This window comes from Sus scrofa, chromosome 1 (genome assembly GCF_000003025.6).
Source record: "Sus scrofa isolate TJ Tabasco breed Duroc chromosome 1, Sscrofa11.1, whole genome shotgun sequence".
NCBI lineage: Eukaryota > Metazoa > Chordata > Mammalia > Artiodactyla > Suidae > Sus > Sus scrofa.
In genome coordinates this window covers 120,591,384-120,614,724 of record NC_010443.5, presented here as the reverse complement: position 1 = coordinate 120,614,724, position 23,341 = coordinate 120,591,384, and the positions used below count along the sequence as shown (strand labels likewise).

The window sequence follows — 23,341 nt, the reverse complement described above, 5'->3', positions numbered from 1 at the left end:
CAGTTAAATATATAGCCTCCGAGGTTGTCTCTAGTGCTACATTTATTTTGGTGGAAACTTGGGCAAATTACTTAACTCTTTATGCCCATAAGGAAACAGCCTGCTTAAATTCATACTGAGCTCTCAACCACCTCTAAGCAGACCACCTAACAGAGTCCTGCCCAACAGAGCGGCAAGACTCAGGTCCACACTCCAGTGGGCAAGCACTTGTCCTTCTCACCAGAAATCCTGCACAAGCTCCTAGACCAACCTCACCTACTATGGGGCAGACACCATAAGCAAACTGAAGTACAATCCTGCAGCCTGTGGAAAGGAGACCACAAACACAGAAATTGAGACAAAAATGAGCCTACAGACAAGCATACTTCAGACCAACAAATAAGATAAAAACCCACAAAAAATACTAAATGAAGAGGAGATAGGGAATATACCTGAAAAAAATTCAGTGTAATGACAATAAGGATGAGCCAAGATCTCAGAAAAAGAATGGAGGCATAGACTGAGAAGTTTCAAAAATGTTTAACAAAGAGCTAGGAGAGTTAAAGCACAAACAAACAAATAATAAATAACTGAAATGGAAAAAAATACACTAGAAGGAATCAATATCAGAATAACTGAATCAGAAGAATGAATAAATGAGCTGAAAGACTGTTGGAATCACCACCATGGAAGAGAATAAAGAATGGAAAGAAATGAAGACCATTCTAAGATACCTCTAGGGCAACTTTAAACATACTAATATTTGCATTCAGGGGTCCAGAAAGAGAAGAGAGAGAGAGAGAGAAAGTGCCTGAGAAAGTATTTGAAGGTATTATTAGGGCCAAAATCTTCCCTAACATGGGAAAGCAAACACTCAAGTCTAGGAAGTAGAATCCCATATAGGATGAAGCCAAGGAGTAACACACTGAGACACATATTAATCAAACTGACAAAATTAAAGACAACAAATGTTAAAAGTTATAAGGGAAAATCAACAAATAACATGCCAGGAAATACCCATAAGGTATTCTGCAGGCTGGAATGAAGTGGTACAATGTATTTATTTATTTTTTTGTCCTTTTGTCTTTTTAGGGCCACACCTATGGCATATGGAGGTTCCCAGGCTAGGGGCCTAATTGGAGCTGTTGCTACCAGCCTATGCCAGAGCCACAGCAATGCCAGATCCGAGCTGCATCTGTGACCTGCACCACAGCTTAGGGCAATGCTGGATCCTTAACCCGCTAAGCAAGGCCAGGTATCGAACCTGCAACCTCGTGGTTCCTAGTCAAATTCATTTCCACTGCACCATGACGGGAACTCCACAATGCATTTAAAATGAAGAAAATGAAAAACCTCCAACCAAGAATACTCTACCCAGCAAGGCTCTTGTTCAGATTTGACCAAGAAATCAAAAGCTTTACATAAAAGTGAAAACTAAGAGAATTCCGCACCACCAAACCACCTTCAGAGCAAATGCTAAAGGAACTCTCTAGGTGGAAAAGAAAAAGTCACAACTAGAAACAAGAAAATTACAAATGGAGAGTTCCTTGGTGGCCTAGTGGTTAATGATCCAGTGTTGTCACTACTGTGGTTTGGGTTTAATCTCAGGCGTTCAGAACTTCCATTTATTGAGGGCATTGTAAAAAGGAAGGGAGGAAGGAAGGAAGGAAAGGAGGGAGGGGAGGATATTCACAAATGGGAAAGCTAACCAGTAAAGGCAAACATACAGTAAAAGTAGGAAGTCATCCATACAAAAATATGATATAAAAACAAGCAACTATGGGAAGAGGATAGGTCAAATGCAGGACATGGGAAATGCATTTGAAATGAAAAGAGCAGCAATGTAAGACAACCTTGTATTTATATAAACTACTGTATCAAAACCTCATGGTAACTACAAACCAGAATACTACAATACATAGAAACATAGACACAAAAAAGAAAAGCAATCCAAATACAACATTGAAAATAGTCATCAAATAACGTGATGAACAGAAGAAAAAAGACCTGCAAAAATCCAAAACAATTTAAAAAATGGCCATAAGGACATACATTTGACAATTACCCTAAATGTAAATGTATTAAATTTACAACCAAAAGACATAGACTAGCTGAATGGATGGATTCAAAATAAGACCCATATATATGTTCTTTACAACTTCAGTTGTAGGGACACAGACAGACTTAAAGTGAGGGAATGGAAAAAGATATTCCATGTAAATGGAAATCAAAAGAAAGCTGAAATTGGAATACTCATATCAAACAAAATAGACTTTAAAATAAAGACTTATAAGAGACAAAGAAAACACTACGTAATGATCAAGGGATCAAACCAAGAAGAAGATAAAGCTATAAATATATATGCACCCAGCATAGGAGCATCTCAATATGTAAGGCAAATGCTAACAGCATATAAGGGGAAATCAACAGTGACACAGTAACAGTCAGGGATTTTAACACCTCACTTACACCAATGGACACATTATCCAGACAGAAAAATCAACAAGAAAACACAGGCCTTAAATGACATATTAGACCAAATGGACTTTTTGATGTTTTTAGGCTACTCCAAACCAGTAGTTCTCTCAAGTGCATATGGAACATACTCCAGGATAGATCACATCTTGGATGACAAAGCAAACATCAATAAATTTAAGAAAACTGATATCATATAAAGCACTTTTCTTAACACAACACTATGATATCAGAAATCAATTACACAAAAAAAATGTAAAAACAAAAACATGTGGAGGCAACACAGTGCCTACTATATATAAATGTATTATCAGTGTTACCTCTTACTATTTCAAAACCAAGAAGAAACAGAAGTTAAGAATGATTTCAGGGAGTTCCCATTGTGACTCAGTGGTTAGCGAACCCAACTAGCATCCATAAGGATGCAGGTTTGATACCTGGCCTCGCTCAGTGGGTCAACGATCTGGCGTTGCTGTGAGCTGTGGTGTAGGCTGGCAGCTACAGCTCTGATTGGACCCCTAGCCTGGGAACCTCCATGTGCCGTGGGTGTGGCCCTAAAAAAAAGGCAAAAAGACCAAAAGAAAAAAAAAAAGAATTCATAACAGGAATAGACATAAACAAAAGAGAAGACTATAGCCACATACTTAAATACCTTTCATAAAATAAGTTCTAACAGCTTTCCAGAGGACTGGATTATTGTTGAATATAATGCCTTTCTCATGCATGCCAATGAACTGCAACCCAGGTTTGCTGCCAAATCGGGATGTGTAGTGACTATGCTTCATTACATGGAACACACTTGAGGACCTGCAGAAAAAGAAATCCTTGGGATAAATTGCTCAGGGTCAGAAACTCAGTTTAGTGAGTTTGACTACCTGGTGGCAACTGCATATTGATCTGACCATAGTGCATAATTTCTAGTGTTCAGATTAAATAGGCACTTGTGTTATTTCAGGAGCACAAGAACCTCCTCAAGTTGAAACATTTTTAGCTACTAGCTCTCTGTGTGAGCATCACTTAAGCTAAAACACACACACTACGCACACAACACACACACACACAAACACATACACACAAACACACATTTTGTTGCTTCCTCTTCACACATTTTGTTGCTTCCTCTTCTGTAATTCCAAGTCTCTAATATGTTACCTACCAAGGTGGTCAGAGCTGCAAGGTTTCACAAAACTGAACCCTCCACACCATCTTAGTTCTAAGAGCCTCTATTCCCCAAGCAGCCCTGCTCCAGATAGTGCCTCCCTGCACATCACCCTCAGAATTGGGAGATGCTGGTTAACCGAAGTCTTACCTCTTTACTTGGAAGCAGCAGTTCTACCCTGCACCTTCCACGCCCCCGAGTCTCTAATTGGCCCTGGCCCCTCGAGTGGGGTACCATTCAGGGACTGAAGGACATCTCCTGGACACCTGTGGCCCTGGGCTTGGTGGCAAGGCTGGGCCTGGAAGGGTCTCTGTGATGGCAGCAGTGGCTCCCTTGGGCTCTGCATCCAACATGATTCATCAGAGTCTGCAGGTTCACAGAATTCTCCAAGGACATAGGATGTGCAGAGCCTTTCGATAGGCCTTGACTTGGCAACCCTGGGAGTCTGGCAAAACCCAGGCTTCCTTGAACTCCTCTGTTCCTCTTCCACTGCTGTGCCCTCTCTCCCCACCCCCAGGCCCAGCCTTTAAGGGCTGGGATGGGCTTTGAGAGCAGCTAGGAAAGAGGAGACAGCCCCTCCCCACCCCTCTCCCCCTCTAGGACTTGCTTCCTGCCCCCAATCCTAGTGTGATTTGGGCCCGATAATGCAAAGCCTGTTAGAAAATAGTGTACAATCTAGCTGAAGAAGTTATGGGGCCTCCATATGTGAGGAAAATACTGTTTTTGTGGGACAGTGATACAGAATCTTCTGCAGAGAGACTCACTTTGTTGAGCAGATGTTTTACTATAATGCTTAGATGTTAGGCTATGGCATTGAAGGATATACAGATTATTTAAATAATTTGATAATTGAGAGGATAAATGGATGGTTATTCTCTTCAGGTTAAAAGGCAAATGGGTTTATTGGATGGTGACTTCAAAGAGCAGAAAGAAGAGATGAAAGAGCTGGGATGAGTGCATATTTATGAGGTTTTATGGAAGAGGGGACTCCAGGTTCATTGTTCAATAAAAGAGGGACTTTTTTGTCTGTGGGGAATTTAGGGAAGTTGAGAAGCAGGGCGGGAGGTATAAACTCCTCTTCATCTACCAACAGAAAGGTTAGGAACTGCTGCAGGTGACTGCATTTCTGTGGAAAGGGGCTGAGGTTCGTGCAGGGCCCAGATGGAAGAGGGCTCCCTGGGTGAAGGCTCAGTGGTGTCTGTGACCATGATGAGCACGGTCAGGAAACCACAAGTCCAGAAGGTCCTGAGTTAATAAGCCATGTGGTTAACTCTGCGTGGGAGTCAGAGGAGGGGGTGGGTATGAACACAGACGGGATGGGGTTTATCAGAACATAGAGAAGATAATAAGCAGGATGTGTGGTGTTTGTAGGTCCGTCGTTTTCATAAGTGCCAATATTTATACTGCAGAGGGAGATTGTCACAAACCCCACTTGCAGAAGTCAAACCAGATTATGTAAATGATACAGAGGAAAGTCAGTGCAGCGAGGAAACAAGGCAGACAGACCAGGGCAGAAGGAGGTCACCTCGAATTCCTTACTCACAGTGTTATCTGGTTATGGTGAGTGAGGGAGGGAAGAAGGGTCACGTCTCTGACACCTCCCTCCGAGGCGCAGGCTTTTTATCCATAACCTGGCAACGTCAGGTCTGGGACATGGAGCCCTGACCTGTCCCTGTGCTGCTGAGTAGACAGTAGGACCACAGAGCTTTTGCTCAGGCACAGACAAGGTCTCAGGTGTCCTCCTCCCCCTTCCTGTGCTAACAAAGCTGTTCCAAGCACGTCACCAGACCTCCTCTGCGGGGCAGGATAACAGGCTCTTCAGATCACAGCGTTTATGTCACAGTATTTCTATGGGCTCCATATGGCCAAGTGCCAATTCCCCTTGAAGACACATAGGCATGGCAGAGTGACTTCCTCCCGTATGTGTATCTGCAACTCCCAAGAATTTCCACTCGAGTATATTCAAATTGAGAGCCATTTTTCTTGGCGATAATCAGCAAAAGGAAGCAGAGTTTGGGAATAAAAAGAGGGGCCGAGGGGTTGGTAGAGAAGGAATAGAGGTTTTCTGCAGTGCATCTGTGAGACTGGAGAAAGCCACCGCAGGGTGACCTCTCATGAGTCTGTGTTCCGGCCACGTGAACAGGGCAGGCCCCAGAACGTGGATAAAAGTTGCCCATCCTGTGTGGTCTGGTGAGGAGCTGCCATAGGCACGGCTGAAGTGATATAAGCCTTGACTTGGGGCTCGAGAGCCAAGCCAGTCAGGTCTGCTAGGGAAGTTAAAATAGGTATTCTAGAACCTTCCCACCTGAGGCTTATTGATTATGCCATGTCTCCAAGACCAGAGTGGAGTTCAGAGACACAGATCATGACAATCCAAAGGGACCAAACATTTGAGCAGAGGAATAGGAAGACAACATGCTCATTCTTGCAGGAAAGGAAAATAGTTTAATAAATACTGGAGTTCCCGCTGTGGCTCAGTGGTTAATGAACACAACTAGCAACTCCGAGTATGTGAGTTTGATCCCTGGCCTTGATTAGTGGGTTATGGATCCAGCATTGCTGTGAGCTGTGGTGTAGCTCGCAGATGCCACTTGGATCCCATGTTGCTGTGGCTCTGGTGTAGGCCGGTGGCTACAGCTCTGATTGGACCCCTAGCCTGGGAACCTCCGCATGCCGTGGGTGCAGCCCTAAAAAGCCAAAAAGAGAAGAAAAAAAAAAACTTTTTTAATAAATATGTCTTTGATTCTGCAAAGGAGAAAGAAGCTGGACATTTTCTGTGGTGCATGGGGTAGAAGATGGAAAGAATTGCACAGTGCTCATTGTGCAATTCAAGATGCGTAACATATTTCTGGTTTTAACTTTATTTTAGATGTTACTTTTTCTTATTTTGACGAACTTAATATTGTTTTAAAATTTCAAGTTCAACACAAGTGAACAGGTGTTCACTGCAGTGTTGGTTCTTCTTCCCCTCTCTCCACCGAACTTTTATTTCTCATTTGCAAATTCTCCTACTAAGGGGGCTTTCTGAACACATAACCCTCAAGATGGGAAGTGGCTAGTACAGTCTATATGACTGATTCCTACACTGGCCTAGAGTGACTATCTTCTCACTTGATTTTCTCTCCAAGTTGACAGTTGGCTCCTAAAAGGATGACTTTGCCTTAAGGAGGTTGTTCAGCATTGCCTGTGAGAACACATTCCTATAAGACAGTGAGCCAAGGAGTTCAGCTCTGGCTGCGTAGATTAGGCTTTGGGCTAAGAATTAGCCAAACCCTCACATCTGTGATGGATCCCAAATTCCATTTAAACTTTAAAAGAGAACCTCTGAAATAATGGCAGTGCTAAGAAATGAAAACAGAATTATCTTGTGAATGAATTATTTACTTGATATCTCTTTCAGGAAGAAAATCTTATTTTCAAAGCAAAATGCTTTCTATTAAGTAAAATATACTCTTAATTCCAGATAATATTCATCAAACTATCCTGAGTTTTAGATAAATTTTCCTCTTCCTTGTGATTGTAAAAAAAAAATATAAAATTCCACATGTTCCTATTTGTATTCCCAGGAATTAATTTGACTGACAAGTAGCCAAATTTTTTTCCTGTATGGAAACAGCATGCTATAGATATGGCTGAAATCGTTATTAATTAATAGATTTCAGGTCTCTAGATTTCTTACCTTCTCCTACCTCATTCTAAAATTAAAGCATAAAGTAAGTAATTTGTATACTCCTTATTCAGAAAATTCACAAGTGATACCCACAGGAAGAGGAGAGTGACTGGCTAAGGACAAGCAGCTTAAAAGAGACTGGTATACCTAACCAGAATAAATCAGGAAGGTGAAGGGATGGTTGGTGAAGGACCAGGGACACCAGCCCAGAGCTCTCCTGGTTTGTAGAGCAGCAGAGACCTCCTTCCCACAGCAAGGTGGGCCTGTAACACCAGGTAAGGGAGAAGTTACACTGATTGACTGACTGGGAGAGGATTTTGCACCATTAAAGAGAGACCAAGTGAGTCCCTAAACTCAGAAAGAACAGTGCTGGTGTATGATGTCTGGTCCCTGGAGATAAATTCTTCTTTAAATGTGACTCAAGTCAAAAGATACTTCCATACATAGCAAAGCTCTTGTCTCTTCAGAATGAAAAGGAGTCAGGAAATAAGTTCTTAGGTGGTTAGGAAGATGCCATCCTCCCATTCTGAGTTTAAAGAACTCCACACCTGAGGTCAGGTTCAAGAGTGATGAATACTAGAAATATGGGGGAGAGAATCAATGGAGTAATTGGTACCAAACATTTAAAAACACTTGCTTTGTGTAGACTTGTCCTGTACCTGTGATTTTATTTTATTGTTATTTTCCCAATACAGTTTTTTTTCTACTGTACAGCATGGTGACCCAGTTATACATATATGCATACATTATTTTTTCTCCCATTATCAGGCTTCATCACAAGTGACTAGATACAGTTCTCAGTGCTACACAGTACGATGTCATTGCTAATCCATTCCAAAAGCAATAGTTTGTATCTGTTAACCCCAAGCCCCTAATCTATCCCACTCCTTCCCCTTCCCTCTCTGCAGCCACAAGTCTATTCTCTAAGTCCATGATTTTCTTTTCTGTGGAAAGGTTCATTTGTGCCATACATTAGATTCAAATCATATGGTATTTGTCTTTCTCTTTCTGACTTACTTCACTCGGTATGAGAGTCTCTAGTTCCATCCATGTTGCTGCAAATGGCATTATTTTGTTCTTTTCTATGGCTGAGTAGCATTCCATTGTGTATATATGCCACATCTTCCTAATACAATCATCTGTTGATGAGCATTTGGGTTGTTTCCATGTCTTGGCTATTGTGAATAGTGCTGCAATGAACATGTGGGTGCATGTGTCTTTTTTAAGGAAAGTTTTGCCTGTGGTTTATACTCCATCAGTCCTACCACTTTTCCCTGTCCTTTGCCCTCTAGTGTCCTCTCTTAACCAGCTTCTATATTGGTCAGTGCAAGAGAGTAAGAAACCTGGTAACAGAGAAGCCTGACTGTAAATACCTTAACCTGATCAAATTTATCATCGCTAATATGGGACCACCTTTCCTGGTCTGTCGTGATGCAATATGAAGTTCCTACAACTAGGACGAAAGCGTTATTAAATAACGTTAATCTGAGTGGAATTGAACCTAAAGACCTGTTCTTCAGTTTATAAGCAATACTGGGAATAGAAGAGTATGTTCAATGACACCATGATGAGACAATGAGAGAAATTTGGAATGTGGGATATCCTGTAAGACAACTAACCTGGTCTCTTCAGAAGGTCATGGTCATGGGAGCAAAAGTGGGAGGATTGCTACTCTAACTTTCCTGTTTATTTGATCTTTTCTTACTAGAAAACTGACAAAATATTTTATTGTGAAAGATGAAAATCACTCCTCTCCATGCATCCTCAGCTCCTTTAGTTTGTCCTAGTTGCCTGGTAAAATGTCAACCCTGGCTCACTCTAACTCTTAGTTACCCGGTGTTTCACCTGGTATCTGAATGGGGCTGGGGAAAATCCATATGTGCACATGTGCACACACACACACACACACATGCACATACACACACACACATACTGGCAGGCCTCAAATTCACGTAGGCTGTCACTGTAGCTGACAATTCTACCCCATTTCTTGAGTCCACTCACTCTCACTTTTCTGGGTACTATTTTATCCTGCTTCCTCCCCTCCCCCACTATTCTACCTCCTCACCTTTAATTTCAACCAAAAACCTTTTTTCCTACTTAGCTGAGAAAATGGAAGCACCTAGAACCTCTGCAAGTCCAACCACCAAGATCTGTGGCCCATATTTCAACCTCCCCTCCTACTGCGGAAGAACTTCTAGGTCCCTAGTCAAGGCCAACTCCACTTGTCACCTGGGCCCCTGCACATCTCACCTGGCTCACTGCTTCTTTCTCCTGCATCAACAGTTTTCCTCTATAATTCATCATTCCCACGACACATGTCGTAATATCTCCTAACTTTAAAAAACAAAAACTCTTTGGACCAAACATCCCTTTCAGCTCTGTTCCATTTCTCTGCCTCCTCTATATCAAACTCCATGGAAGGGTGCTCTATACCTGCTGCCAGATTCTCTACTGGGGCTACTTTTGTCACTACCACTCCATGAAAACTGCTTTGTCAAGGTCACCCATGAGCTCCCTGGCGCTCACACTCTGTCCAGCATATACACCATCTGAATGGCTGACAATTTCGTCCTCCCTGATGTGCATTTCTTACCTGGCTTTCAGACCACCCCTCTGTCTTGGTTTTCCCTTTCCTGTGTGAGCATCCTTCTCAGCTTCCCTTTGCTAGTTTCTGACTATATTCCATTCAGTGGCACTAGGCAAGTCAATTCAAAATACCTGAAATTGGATCCTGATACCTCAACATCTCAGAGTTGTTTCATCCATCTCATTTTCTGTGCAGCACATCTCTGCCTGATAGTAGTATGGACAATCATCCTGATTTTCCTGGGACTGTCCAAAGTTTAGCATTTAAAAGTCTCAAACCTAAGAAACCCTCTAGTCCCTGATAAACCAGGACAGCATGTCACCCCACTGATACAATATGTTTTATGGGTTTTTTTTGGTGGATTAGCAGTGTAATAATGTATTTCTTCATGAGGGTAGGGATTTGGGATATTTGTTCATGATACCTGGTATATACATCATGAGTTGTCAATAAATATTTATTTACAGAATGAATGGAAAACCAATAATGACTGTGGTAGGTTAAGATCATTCAGTGCTTAGTGTAAAGTCAGTTTTCTATACATTTATGCTTATGGAATAAATGAATGAATTCCCTATAAATTTATACATGATTTGAATATAAAATACTATATCCCTTATTCGTAGGTAAACTGCTAACAGGTGCACCAATATGACCCTAATTAGTGTGTTAAGTGCTAATTCCCCTTCATGGATGCTACCCACATTCTTTTCTTGATAGTCATGCCAAACACTACGGTATACACATGACCTATAGTGTCATGCATAACGTCTATAGACCCTCATTACTTTGGAGCATCCCTCCCTGGGGGATCATGCCAACTTCATCTACAGATGACAGGCGGACCTTCCTCCAAAGCCCCCAGTTGCTCAGGCAGAGTCCCAGCAGCCCTCCTGCCTGACCTCCCTGCTGAAGTTCTGCAGCCTCCACCCCTCCAGGACTAAGCTGATTTGAAAAGTTGGGCCATAATCTCAGTGCAGTTGTAATGGCTACCGATGCCAAACTTTTCAAAAGAGAAAAAACGTGGCAAAGTATTCAAAGAAAAAGAAAGAGCTCCCTGGGGTCCAGTGGGGTCTTCTCAAGAGGTACGGGTAGTTCTGGAAGGACCGAAGAGCAGGCAGGGGAAGGAGATGGGGACAAACACCTCCTATGCCTGGGGGAGTGCAGCCCTTAACAACAAAAGTGAGCAGCTCAGAGGCAATTAAAGGGAACACAGAGACTCCAACCAGAGAAAGCCAGCTGGGAGGACAGGGCAGGGAAGAGCTGGGGGAGCTGGGAGAGGGCACAGTGGGTTGTTGTCCACGTCCTCAGTGTGAATCAGTGCCGGACTCTGTCAGGGTCGCTAAGGTTGCTCTCCTGACTACAGTAGCAGTGTGGCCAGATGCCACCTGCGCTGTAATGCGGACCCTATTTCAGGAATTGCCTTTGGGGTTCCTGGGAATTTATCTGGTGATCTAAGTATCTGGTATCTAATAGCAGTTTCTGTTGTCCTCTGGTCCTTTGTCACGTGCTTCATTCTTCCCTCCAGGTCTAGGCTTGTGCTCCTACCACCTGAGCTGGATTTAGGGTATGAAAATAAGACAAAACCACCCCAACCTGCTCAGCTGTTTTCCCCAACCCCTGGGAAAGGCCCCCTGCCCTGGAAGCTTCTTCCCTTCTCTCTTCCCTCAAGCTCCTTAGCAGTTTGGAATCACTTGGGGAGGCTCTAAGCATGACTGATTCCTGGGTTCTCCCACCTGGAGAATATAAAAGTTAGAGGCATGGCCTGGGGGGCAGTTTTTGAACAGCTCCCTGGGTGACTTTAATGTGCAGCCAGAGTGAAAAGCACTGCTCTAGATCCTGAACTTCATATGGTATCCTTCATTTACATAGATATAACCTTAGCAACAGACATCAACATATCAAAATAAGTTTTTTAAATAGGAAAATACTCAGCCTTGATTTTTAAATGTCTCAGATTATTAACAGACTTACTTGCTAATAATGAGTGTTTCTTCTCCACCTATCCAGACTCTTATGAATTCTCCATACGTTTTGTTGTAGTAGTTGCAGGCACTGCCAATCCCCATCCAGAGGAATCTGAGGTAGGAAATTAGGGGCCCAATTCCCAGAAAATAGCCAGGACCTAGGGAAGTCACCAGATCACACTCGGTATTTCAGCAACACCAAAAAAAGAGCCATTGCTTTAAGTTATTTCTATTCTTGTTCTTTTTATATAAATATCCACGTAAACCTTCTGATGTGTGTATGTGAATCACACAAATACACAATGGTTAAAACAACAACACAAGTTAACATGGAGCTCTTCACAACTCCATGAGTAAGGAGTGGTTCAGAGTCTACACCACAGCAGTTCCATATGGTGTCAATCATTTCAGTCTGAAGGGCCCAAGTAGAGGTCTATCTGATTCTTGCTATGTTAAATGGTGTCAATAATTTTCAAATGCAAGTCAATCAGTTCTTCTAGTAACAAGCATGAAAGCCAGGACAGTAACAAGTGGACAGATCTGTTTGCCTACATCTGTTTGAAAAATTGGGTTTGAAAGCACCAGTCACTGGAATGAATGGGTTTGAGTTAATTTGTAATCTTTTTAACTGTGAGAAACATGGTCTGCAAAGACAATGTTCAAACAAAGGGTATTCATTCCTTTTTTTTTTTTTTTTTCATTCAAAAAGGATCCAATTTAAGAAGAGAAACTTAAGCTAAATCTCATTAGGTCAAATAAAGCTAGGCAGTGAGGAAGGAGGCACTTGGGTGATCAGTGTCTAGCCCAGAGTCTGAGACTAATGAAGAGCAGTGGCCCTTACACCCTTGCTTATATAGATGACAACAGCAATTGAAGAGCATGATTCTGGTGAACAGCTCAGGAACTTGCTGTTGCTTGTATCAGAGAACAACCTTAATAGCGTAACATTAGTAGTGGTGGTGAAAGTTAGTCAAAAACTTTTTGAAATGGTTTTAGGAGTTTTATTGTAAAGTAATAACATTTATCTCTCTTATTCCTTTAATTCCATTCTGTCATGGAGCCAAAACTTGCACAGCTGCCTGAGACAGTAAAGTACTGTCACTGCACAGGAATTCATAATAGTCTGTATAACTTAAACTTTTTGTATGAATCATTTAAGTTGAATGTTTATTCCCTAACCTGGGCAATCAAAGTTTATTCCTTAATTTTGTACTATAGGGTAATGTGGACAAGACCATCAGGGAGTTTTTTGTTTTTTTGTTTTGGTTGTTGTTGGGTTTTTTTGTTTGTCTTTTGCCCTTAACATGAAAGTCTTTGTTAATGTCTATAGAATCAAAACAAGTTTGAGAGTGCTGGGATCAAGGGGTCTTAATCTTAGAATTGTTCTAATAACACAATAAATAGATAACTGATATATCAAATATCTTATGGGACTGGGGCACATTTCTGCCATGAGGTATTTGCTCTGAAACTAAAAAATAGTGTGATATTTTGGAGAATTCTGTATTAATCAGATAGTGTGGCATGGTAGGTTATCTTCTGCAATTATCTGGATAATTATATTCTACTTTACTTTTGATTGATCCAGAGAGCTTGTTGAAGGTTCTCTCAGGGTATGATGTTCCAAGGGAACCAGAGTGGTCTCTGTTTTCTATCACTGTCCAAGTCCCATCCAGCCCTTATGGTGGCACCAACATCACCACCACACCCAAGAACAAAAGCAAATGAAGAGTGGGGTAGAGAGAAGGAGTAAATTTAACAAAGGGAGAGGGCAAAGGACCTAGATGAGACAAAGTGGAAGGTGGGAGGGAGACAGAAAAGAGTACAGAAGGCATTCCAGAGATATTTTCACTTTTAGCCCTGGAATTTTACTTTACTCTACCACATCTTAAGCTTACTTTAAAGGATACTTGTGCTAATTCTACTTTGCCAAAAGAAAATGCAGACTTAAAGGAATTAGCCAACCTTTTTAATGGTTTCATTTAACATGTGCAGATAATTAATATAAAAATTTTCACCTGAGTTCATTTGCTAATATGTTGTGTACTTTAGCCATCTCCTCAGATTTACTTTTCGTCCTTTTGCAAAGTTATCGTTACCTTTATGGACCAAAAGCCCAAGCAAACAGTCTCCTTAAATATAAAAATAAATGACTGACTTACCTGGTATTGAAGATGTGTTTTTATAATTCCAAACCAAGAGAAGAAAGCCAGTGAGCAGCAGGACTGCAATGCTGGCAAAAGGCACAACTTCAGACACCATGCTGGTGACTTTATAATGCATTGGGTTCAGCATTTCCAAAACCATCTTGCATTGCTTGATCTCAGAGGAAGCAATTTAAAGTCCTGTTGAAATCAGAGGGGCAAAAAATTAGATGTACCCCATAGGTACATCTAGGACTCCTATTGATTCAGAGGATGCTATAGTTTAAGATCAGTGCTTTGTTTGATAATATGATTGGAAACTTAAACAGCACATATTTGAAGTTACAACCAAAACAAGCCCAAGAAACATCTTTTGGCCTGAAGTGCAGCATGTCTGACATTGGTAGAGTCTTAGGTTCATTTGGTTGCTTGGCCTGATAGAACCTTATCATCTTGCCCCTGAGTGGGTAGATGGACTAAATTCCCAATTGAGAACCAAACTTCTTATGAAAATACATGAAAATGAAGCTCATCCCAGAGGTGAAGTCATTTTATGAATTCATTAGCATTTTGTTTAGGCAATCTTTTCTGTGGAGGCCAGATCAGATTTTCTTAAAGCAATCTCTCACCCCCTTCCTGCTCATAATTAGTACCAAAGAATATGCTTCTCCAGTAAGAAGGAAAATTTCTAATTTCTCTCTTTCATCCATTCTATATCTGAGTTTTTTGAGCATCTTTGTCATCATTACCTTAAACTCTTTCTAGATTGTTTATATCCATTTCATCTAGTTCTTCTTTTGGGGTTTTATCTTGTTCCTTCTTTTGGAATCTATTTCTCTGTCACCTCATTTTGCTTAATCCGCTGTTTTTATTCCTATGTATTTGGTAGGTTTGTTTTGTTTCCCAATCATGGGAAAGTGGCCTAATGTAGGAAATATACATTCCCTGTAGTGTTCCTATAGGTAACAGCAGTGTACCACCCTCTGGTCACCTGAGCACTATGCTTTAGGGGTGCCCTCTTTGGGGGCAGTCTTGGTCCATTGTAGCAAACTGACTACTATGGGCATGGTGATTGATGTCGCTGTGCCCTCTTCAGGTTAGTTGCCAGGCTATGCTTTGTGCATAGGCTGCCACCTATAGGTGGACAGAGATGTGTCATGAAGTGGCTGGCTACTGAGTCACAGGAAAGGGGGTCTTTGGGCTAATGCTGCTCTGGTGGTGGGGAGAACTTGGTCCTAGGGTAGCTAGCAGTGGGTCCAGGGTTCCCAGAGTTAGGTCAGCCTGTTTATGGATAGGGCCATGGTTTGGGGCATTGGGCCTTGGCATCCTCCTACTGGTGGGCAGAGCCAATTCCTGACTTGGCTGTCTGTGGGGTCTGTCTGGGGTGACCCAGAGCTAGTGAGAGCCTGTTGGTTAGGGGCCAGATCCTGTCATGTCTGGCTGAGGGGCACAAGGTGTCCTGGGGCTGGTTCAGGCCTGCTGTTCAATAAAGCTGGAGCCCACGGCATCAGGGGTGGTGCTGGCCTGCTGGTGGATGAATTGGGTCTTTACACATTGGCTAAGGGCTGTGGTGGTTGGGGCTGCTGTCATCCCTCTGGTGGATGGGACTGGGACCCAGGGGTTTCTGGAGCTGGTTGCCACCCACAGGTGGGTGAGACCAAGATCTGGGGCGTGTGCTGGCAAACGAATGAGTGGTCTGGGTCCTGGCTTCCCTGGCTGTGGTGCTGGGTTTCCCAGACCTAGTATTGGCTTGCTGGTGGGCGGTGCAGGGCCCAGGGTGTTCTGAGGCTGGGGCTGGCCCACTGTTGAGTGCACCAGAGCCCTACACAGCTGGCTGCAGAATGTTGGTTTTCCCAGGGCTGGTGTCCAGCCATGGTGAGCGAAGCCAGGTTCACTGGAGGGTAGAGCTGTGTTCTGGGGTCTCTGGCTGAAAGGTCCGGAGGTTCTGGAGCAAATGTTGGCCTGCTTGGGTAGTGCCAGCACCAGGGTAGTCACAGGGCTGTTGCTGGTCCACTACTGGGCCAAGCTGGGTCCTAGGTCTCTGGCAGCCGGGCAGTGGGGGTGCTGAGAGTTAGTGTCTGCTGGCAGGAGCTGGAGGCTACCCCCTAGTGGGAAAGGCCAGGTTTAGAGCTAAGGCAGGCCTTCTGGTAGGCTGGTCTGGGTCTGATAGCTCACTTTCAGGTGCTAGAGGTCCTGGGGTTTGCTAGTTCCCTGATGGGTAGGGCCAGTCCTGAGGCTGCTGGGTGCTCAGGGTGTCCTTCAGCGGCAGGCCTTCTGGTGAGTGGGCATGATTCCCACCCAGGTAATGCCTGGGGCAGACTCCCAGTGGGCAAAGCCAGGTCCCTGCACTAATTCTCTAGACAGAGAGTTGCACGGTGGTGCTTACCAGCACCAGTGTTCTCTGGGTAGGATGGATTCTCATTGACGTCTGTTGCCAGCGTCTAAGTCCTAGGCTGAGTTTCAATTGCCTCCTGCTTCTGGGAGGCTCTTCAGCATCAACAAGTGGGTCTGACTCTGGCTCCTTTCAAATTACTGATTGTGTCCTTGGTTCTAGAGCATGTGAGAGTTTGGGTACGTCCTTTAGGAGTGGAGTCTCTATTTCCCGCAGCCCTCTGTCTTTCCCCAAAGTAGCTCCATTGGTTTAAAGCCAAACTTTCTACAGGGTAGAAATCCTAGAAATAAACCCAAGTGCTTATGGTCAATTAATCCACAACAAAGGAGGCAAGAATATACAATGGAGAAAAGACAGGTGTTACTAGGAAAACTGGACAACTGCATGTAAAAGAATGAAATTAGAACATTCTCTAATACCATATACAAAAATAAACTCAAAATACATTAAAGAGTTAAATGTAAGACCAAGTACTATAAAACTCCTAGAGTAAAACATAGGCAGAACACTCTTTGACATAAATCACAGCAATATTTTTCTGGCTCTTTCTCCTGGAGTAATGGAAATAAAAGCTAAAAGAAACAAATGAGGCTTAACTGAACTTGTAAGCTTTTGCACAGCAAAGGAAACCATAAACAAAATGAAAAGACAACCTATAGAGTGGGCGAAAATATTTGCAAATGATGCAATAGACAAGGGATTAATTTCCAAAATATACAAAGAGCTCATGCAGCCCAATATCTGAAATACAAACAACACCATCAAAAAGTGATCTAAGTAGGCATTTCTCTAAAGACATACAGATGACCAGCAGGCCCATGAAAAGATGCTCAGCATCACTAATTATTAGAGAAATGCAAATCAAAACTAAAATAAGGTAACACCTCACACCAGTCAGAATGGCTATCACCAAAAAGTCTACAAATAATAAATGCTGGAGTGGGTGTGGAGAAAATGGAACACTCTTACACTGTTGGTGGGAATGTTAAGTTGGTATAACCAATATGGAGGGTCCTCAAAAAGCTAAAAATAGAGTTATTATATGATTCAGTGATCCCACTCCTGGGCATATATCCAGAGAAAACTATAATTCAATAAGGTACATGCACCCTGATGTTTATGGCTGCCCTATTTATAACAGATAACAGATACATGAATGCATCCTCAGTGTTCATTGGTAGGTGAATGGATAAGGAAGATGTGTATGTACGCAATGGAATACTACTCAGTGACAAAAATAATGAAATAATGCTATTTGCAGCAACATGGATGGGCATAGAGATTATCATACTAAGTGAAGTAAGTCAGACAAAGATAAATATCATATATCATTTAAACGTGGAAACTAAAAAAATGATACAGATGAACTTATTTACAAAACAGAAGCAGACTCACAGACATAGAAAACAAACATGGTTACAAAAGGAGAAAGAGGGCAAGGGATAAATTAGGAGTTTGGGGTCAACATATACACACCACTGTATATAAGATAACCAACAAAGACCTACTGTATAACATACGGAATTATACTTAATATCTTGAAATAACCTATAATGGAAAAGAACCTAAAAAAGATATGTAACTGAATCACTTTGCTGTACACCTGAAACTCACACAACATTAAAAATCACTATATTTCAGTCAAAACTTTAAAAAATAGTAGGAGCTCCCCCTGTGGCCCAGTGGGTTAATGATCTGGCTAGTCTCTGTGTCGGCACCAGATTTTTCCCAGGCCTGGCACAATCAGTTAAGGATCCTGTGTTGCCACAGCTGTGGCACAGGTCACTGCCGCAGCTTGGATTTGATCTCTTGTCTGGAAACTTCCATGTGCCACAGGTGTGGCCAAAAAAAGAAAACAAAATTTAAAAAAATAAACAAATTTAATTTTACCCATTAAAAAAAAAGCCAAATGTCCTGGGAGTTTGTTTTCTTGATGTAGGATGCCTGGCTGTGGAGCCCAATGTGGGGTTCAGATCCCTGGCTCATTGGGGAGCACCTCTGTAATTATAATTGTCCTCTCATTAGTGGGTTGCCCACCCTGGGGTATGGGTCTTGACTGTACCAAGTCTCTGCCCCTCTTACCTGTCTTGTTGTGACCCTTCTTTATATCTTTCTCTGTAGAAAATCCTTTCTGCTAGTTTTTAGATCTTTCGCACGAGTAGTTGCTCTGTAAAGAGTTGTGATTTTGGTGTGCCTGTGGGAGGAGGGGTGTTCAGGGTCTTCTTGGCCACACCCTCCTTCCTATGAGATTGAAGGAATGTTTGCAGCTTCTGGAGGCATTCCCTTATGTTAATTTCACTATGGTCTATGGGCTATGGCTGGCAGCCCTAATCAGCCTGAGGGCCACTGGGAAGAAGACAAGAATGTGCAGGAATGGGGGAGAAGCTGGGGGCTGCTTGGGCCAAGTGTGGTTTTGAAAGGAGAAGTGATTAGATTCCAAGAGGGAAAGGGTGCAATCCACAGGCAGGAGGGAAGAAGGAGCAGGGGTTTATAGTGGGCGGGGAATAGGAGGGGAGGGAGGCCTCCCAGGGGAGGTGATTTGGAGAGCAGATTGAGGCCAAAATTATCCCAAACCCCAAGAATTAACTGAAAGACCAGATTATTCCTACCGCTATCATATATTCCTGAAGTATGTCATACTTCTGTCCTCAAGGGCTTTTGTTCTTTTAAAAAATTTTAAATTATGATATGCATGCACACAGACAATATTTAATCAAATATGGACACCCTTCCTATTTGCCACACTGGCGTTAGAACCCCTGCCTATGGCTTTAAGATGAGAATAGTACAACCAAGTCCAAGCCCCCACACCCCTCTTCTCTCCACAAAAGTACCCAGGGTCCAGAATTCAGAGCTTATCCTGGTTTGCATGGTTTTAAGTGTGCCCCCCATCCTCTGTGGGAACACTTATAGGAATGTCTGTAATCAGAGTCCATGGCACTGCAGAGAGAATCAAGGTTAGATACACAGATTCAGAGGCAGGAGCATCTGGAAGGGAAGGTTTGTTCAGGTCAAGGAAGATGTGCAGAGCTCCAAGTGGCTGGAGCTGGTACTAGGTGGGGCCATCACTGTGGAAGAGCTGCAGGTGGTGGGTCTGCAAGGGTGGATTTCCCTAGGGAAGGGCAGGGAGATTGTGTTGTGACCCCCCCCCCACAATGGCTTGATGTGTGCCTGTTCCTGTGACCTATAAGCCATCAGAAAAGTGACAAAGAGAGTAAAATGCCCAGAAATCAGTGAAGGCTCTGCAGTGTGCACGTGCTATTTGGTGTGGATGGTCCACTGAAAGGGGAGTAGTATGATGGGTTTCTGGTTACTCCCCCAGGTCTCATCTCAGCACGAGAAGGTGTGCATCTGGGCCTCTCACCCTCTTTTACTGTTTTCTCGAATGCTAGGACTGAAATGTAGAGGACAGAGATTCACACATGTGTGGAAAAATTAGACAGTTACCCAGTTTTTCCATTTTATTTATCCCATGATTCATCAACACTATGTCAGGCACTGAGAGTAGACAGAGGTGACTAAGATAATGTTTCTTGTCCAAGGAGGCTCAGGGTCTCTGGGTTCACAGGCCTGGATCCCAGCCACAGTGAGAGGCTGCTGTGGGGGAGAAATCCACTGTGAAGGACAACACAGGTGTCTGAGGTTCCTCCTGATGGAGTGAGAAGTGCTTCTCCAAGGAGAGGCACTGAGACAGGAGAAGACTTGTTTGGGTCCAAGGGGGCTTTTGAGCTGAGAGTCAACAGGAGAGAAGGCCGGGGGTGGGGTAAGGTGTGAAAGGCACATGGAGGAGGGGCCTGAGAGGTGAGGTGAGCTGGAAAGGAGCAGTTGGTGACAGCGCTGGCCAACGGGCTCTCCTTGGAGTCCCCACCTTAAGGGCCTCTGCAGGCCTTGTCATGTCAGCGTGGGGGGCAAATGCAGGCCTCAGCAGCATGAGTAACCAGGAAATGCCATTAATGGGAAGTCATGGATTTTACCACTTCGTAACCTCCCCTGTTGGCTCACAGGGCCTTAGCAGTTATTTCAAGGTTCTCTCTTCCCTCAGAGACCTCTGGGCATTCTGGGCCTGTCTGATGTGACCCCAGGCCTCTGCCGATCCTCCCACTTCTCTCCTTCCCCTCCCACTAAAGCCCAGGTTGCCTGTGAGTTAGAACCCCAGTTGTGTACATGGTTAAAGTCTGTTCTCACAAGGGCTTCAGGTCTGTGTCTCCTGGGAGATGCAGCTGGATGGTGGGAGGCTCCACCTCAGCCCACCCATGGGAGGTTTCCAGGTCTGCATGTGGCCCCAGCTGGAACTCCTGGTGCAGAGGAAGGAAGGGAGGGTGGGCAGGACACAACGTGGTTGAGCACCTGCTATAGTGGTAGGATATCGGAGCTTCCTAGGCCTCTCTATCTCATTTCATCCAACCTGTGGGGTATATCCTAGTCTCATTTTTTAGATGAAGCCTCAGAGACTCAGTATTCCCATAACAGCAAAATTTGCACAACCAGGAAGCAGCAGATCTGGCCAGGCCTGTCTGGCTCAGACGCCCCTTCCATCACACCTTCTTCTTCTCTTTGCTTTCCTCAAAGCAGTGTTGTAGAGCAGAAGAAAGTAAAGCTGTCACATGGCCACACACAGGTTCTGAGCCAAGAGTGGCATTTGGGGAGCTCTCTGCCAGGACACCTTGGTTCTTCTCCCCACACTCCTCATCCATTCTCTGAGCCTCAGGTCTCTCCTCTGTAGAATGGGGGAGTTGTTTTTGTCATCACTAAGGTCTTCCCATTGGTGACATGATGTGATTTGTGCTCTGCACTTCCTCCCCCTCATCAGGGATGGTCAGGAGTCCCTAGAAAGGTGCCACTCAAACGGTGGAGCATTGCGTGCCATACCTATGCAGCTGGACACTGGACAGACTTCCTGGGTGGACCTGAGTTGCTTCCCCAGAAAGAGGAGCCAGCAATGGCAGCTGTAGAGTCTGGGGGAAATAAGGGGGTCTTTACTTTTTTGGAGACCTTGTTTTAAGTTCAAAGGAGGCATGTTTTCTTTTCTTTTCTTTTCTTTTCTTTTCTTTTCTTTTCTTTTCTTTTCTTTTCTTAAATCCTATACATAGCCATCTTTACAGTAGGAAGCAAAGAAGCAAATAGATACATCTGTATGAGGTAATTCTAATTGGCAAAAGTGGAGCATAGCTGTTCCCTAAGGAGGCTTGGCTGCCAGTGACCATCTGTGAGACCGCGGACAAGTCATTTTATCTCTTGGACCACAGCTTCCTTGTTTGCTCAGGAGTTGCATGGGTTAGGCACTGGGAGCACTGACGTTCCTTGGCTTTGTGAGTGAAGTGGTAAGTCTGAGTAGCAGCAGGGCTAGCTCCATGGGCATGTGGAATCTGCAGTCATAGGGGGTCCTGTTCCTAGGAAGAATCCCTTGCTTGGTTTAATGCTCTTCTGTTAGTAACTTGATTGTAATACATTTTTTGAGCAAAGGGCTTCACATTCTAATTTGGGTCTGGGTTCCAGAGATGGTGAAGCCAGTCCTGGCTGTCAGTGCCTGCCCCTCCGATCCAAGGACTTGGAGGCTGGGTGAATGCAGTCCTTGGCCAAGTTTTGAGGTGGGGATGCTTCTCCTGGTCCTTCATATGATTTTTCTGACCCTCTCCCGTCATCTGCAAGCAAAAGCCTCCTGGAGTCACTGGGTGCTGCTCCAGGACCTACATTGTGTCCCCCTGCCTGTGCCTGTCTATGGTCCCCCCACCAGCACCAACACTTCTTCCCGCTCCTCTCAGTGACTCAGCTCTGTGCCTACCCAGAGTTGGAGCTTAGTGAGCCCTTGTGGACTAAGTGCTTGGCTACCTGTGTGATTGAGGAGTGTGTGAGTGAAACAGCTCAGTGAGGGTCCCAGGTGGAGGCATCTCTGGTCTAGGAATCACATCTGGGCTCTGCTCATAGTACTCCTGAGCCTCCTTTTCCTAAGGAGCAAGAGAGGGGCTTGAGGAGAGTTGGAGTCCCCACCAGCACTGCCGCCCTGACACAGGCCTTGTTGGTACCTCCACAGTAATGTCACCAGCACCAGCCGACATAGACAGTTGTCCTTGAGGAAGTCACCTTAGCTGACTGAGTGACCAGAGGCTGCACAGATTCTCCTGTGTAGACCTCTGGGGCCACACAGTCCATGGAGGAGCAGGGTTGAGGAGAGAGATTAGGAAGGAGGTGAAGTGAGATTAGGAAGATGAAGGTGGTGTAGATATGAGAGCGACTTCTCAAATTTCATTTTGAAGTCCGGTTTCAAAAGCAGAGACTTTGAGAAATGTCCTGCCCCCAAAGAAGCACCAGATTGTGAGAGACAGAAAGTGTCTACCCAGAATTGCATTTTCTTTCTTTTTTAAAATATATTTTTCTTTTTTTGCCACCTTGTGGCCTATGGAGTTCCTGGGCCAGATTTCAGATCTGAGCAGCAGTTGTGACACATGCTGCAGTTATAGCAACACTGGATCCTTAACCCACTGTGCCAGGCCAGGGATCAGCCCTGCGTCCCAGCCCTCTCAAGATGCCACTGATTCACAGCAGGTACTCCCAGAATTCCATTTTTCAAAGACAAGATCTAGAAGATGATAACCTGGCCTTCTGCTCTCAGGGACTAGAAGCTGAGTGGATATTTTTCATGGCACCAAGCAGGTTGGGCAGACATGATTTTGACTGGCTGTGAACTGTTTTCATCAATGAAAACAATTAATAATCAATCTAAAAAAGAAATTGATATTTTTATTTGAGCAGACTGGAGATTATAACTCAGGAAACAGTCTCCCTGAGAGCTCTGAAAACTGTCTCCAGGAGTCATGAGGGGCGGCCAGTGTATATGTAATTTGGGGTATGTGCAATGAAACACTCATCCCAGTAGAGGATTCCTACTATTCATGAGGAAGAAACAGTTCATGGCTTTAATGCTTCTCTAACTATAGGAATCTGTGGGAAAATGGGTTCATAAAAAT

The 23,341-nt window shown here is 43.8% G+C and overlaps 1 protein-coding gene across 1 annotated transcript in view; it reads right to left on the bottom strand.

Moving 5' to 3' along the window:
- CYP19A1 (cytochrome P450 19A1) overlaps positions 1-18,490 on the bottom strand; it is a 31,572-nt gene extending 13,082 nt beyond the window's left edge. Inside the window, 4 exon segments of the mRNA NM_214429.1 lie at positions 3,107-3,261; positions 11,848-11,998; positions 14,003-14,185; positions 18,459-18,490. Coding sequence (NP_999594.1) covers positions 3,107-3,261; positions 11,848-11,998; positions 14,003-14,147 — 451 coding nt within the window. The 5' untranslated portion in view covers positions 14,148-14,185; positions 18,459-18,490.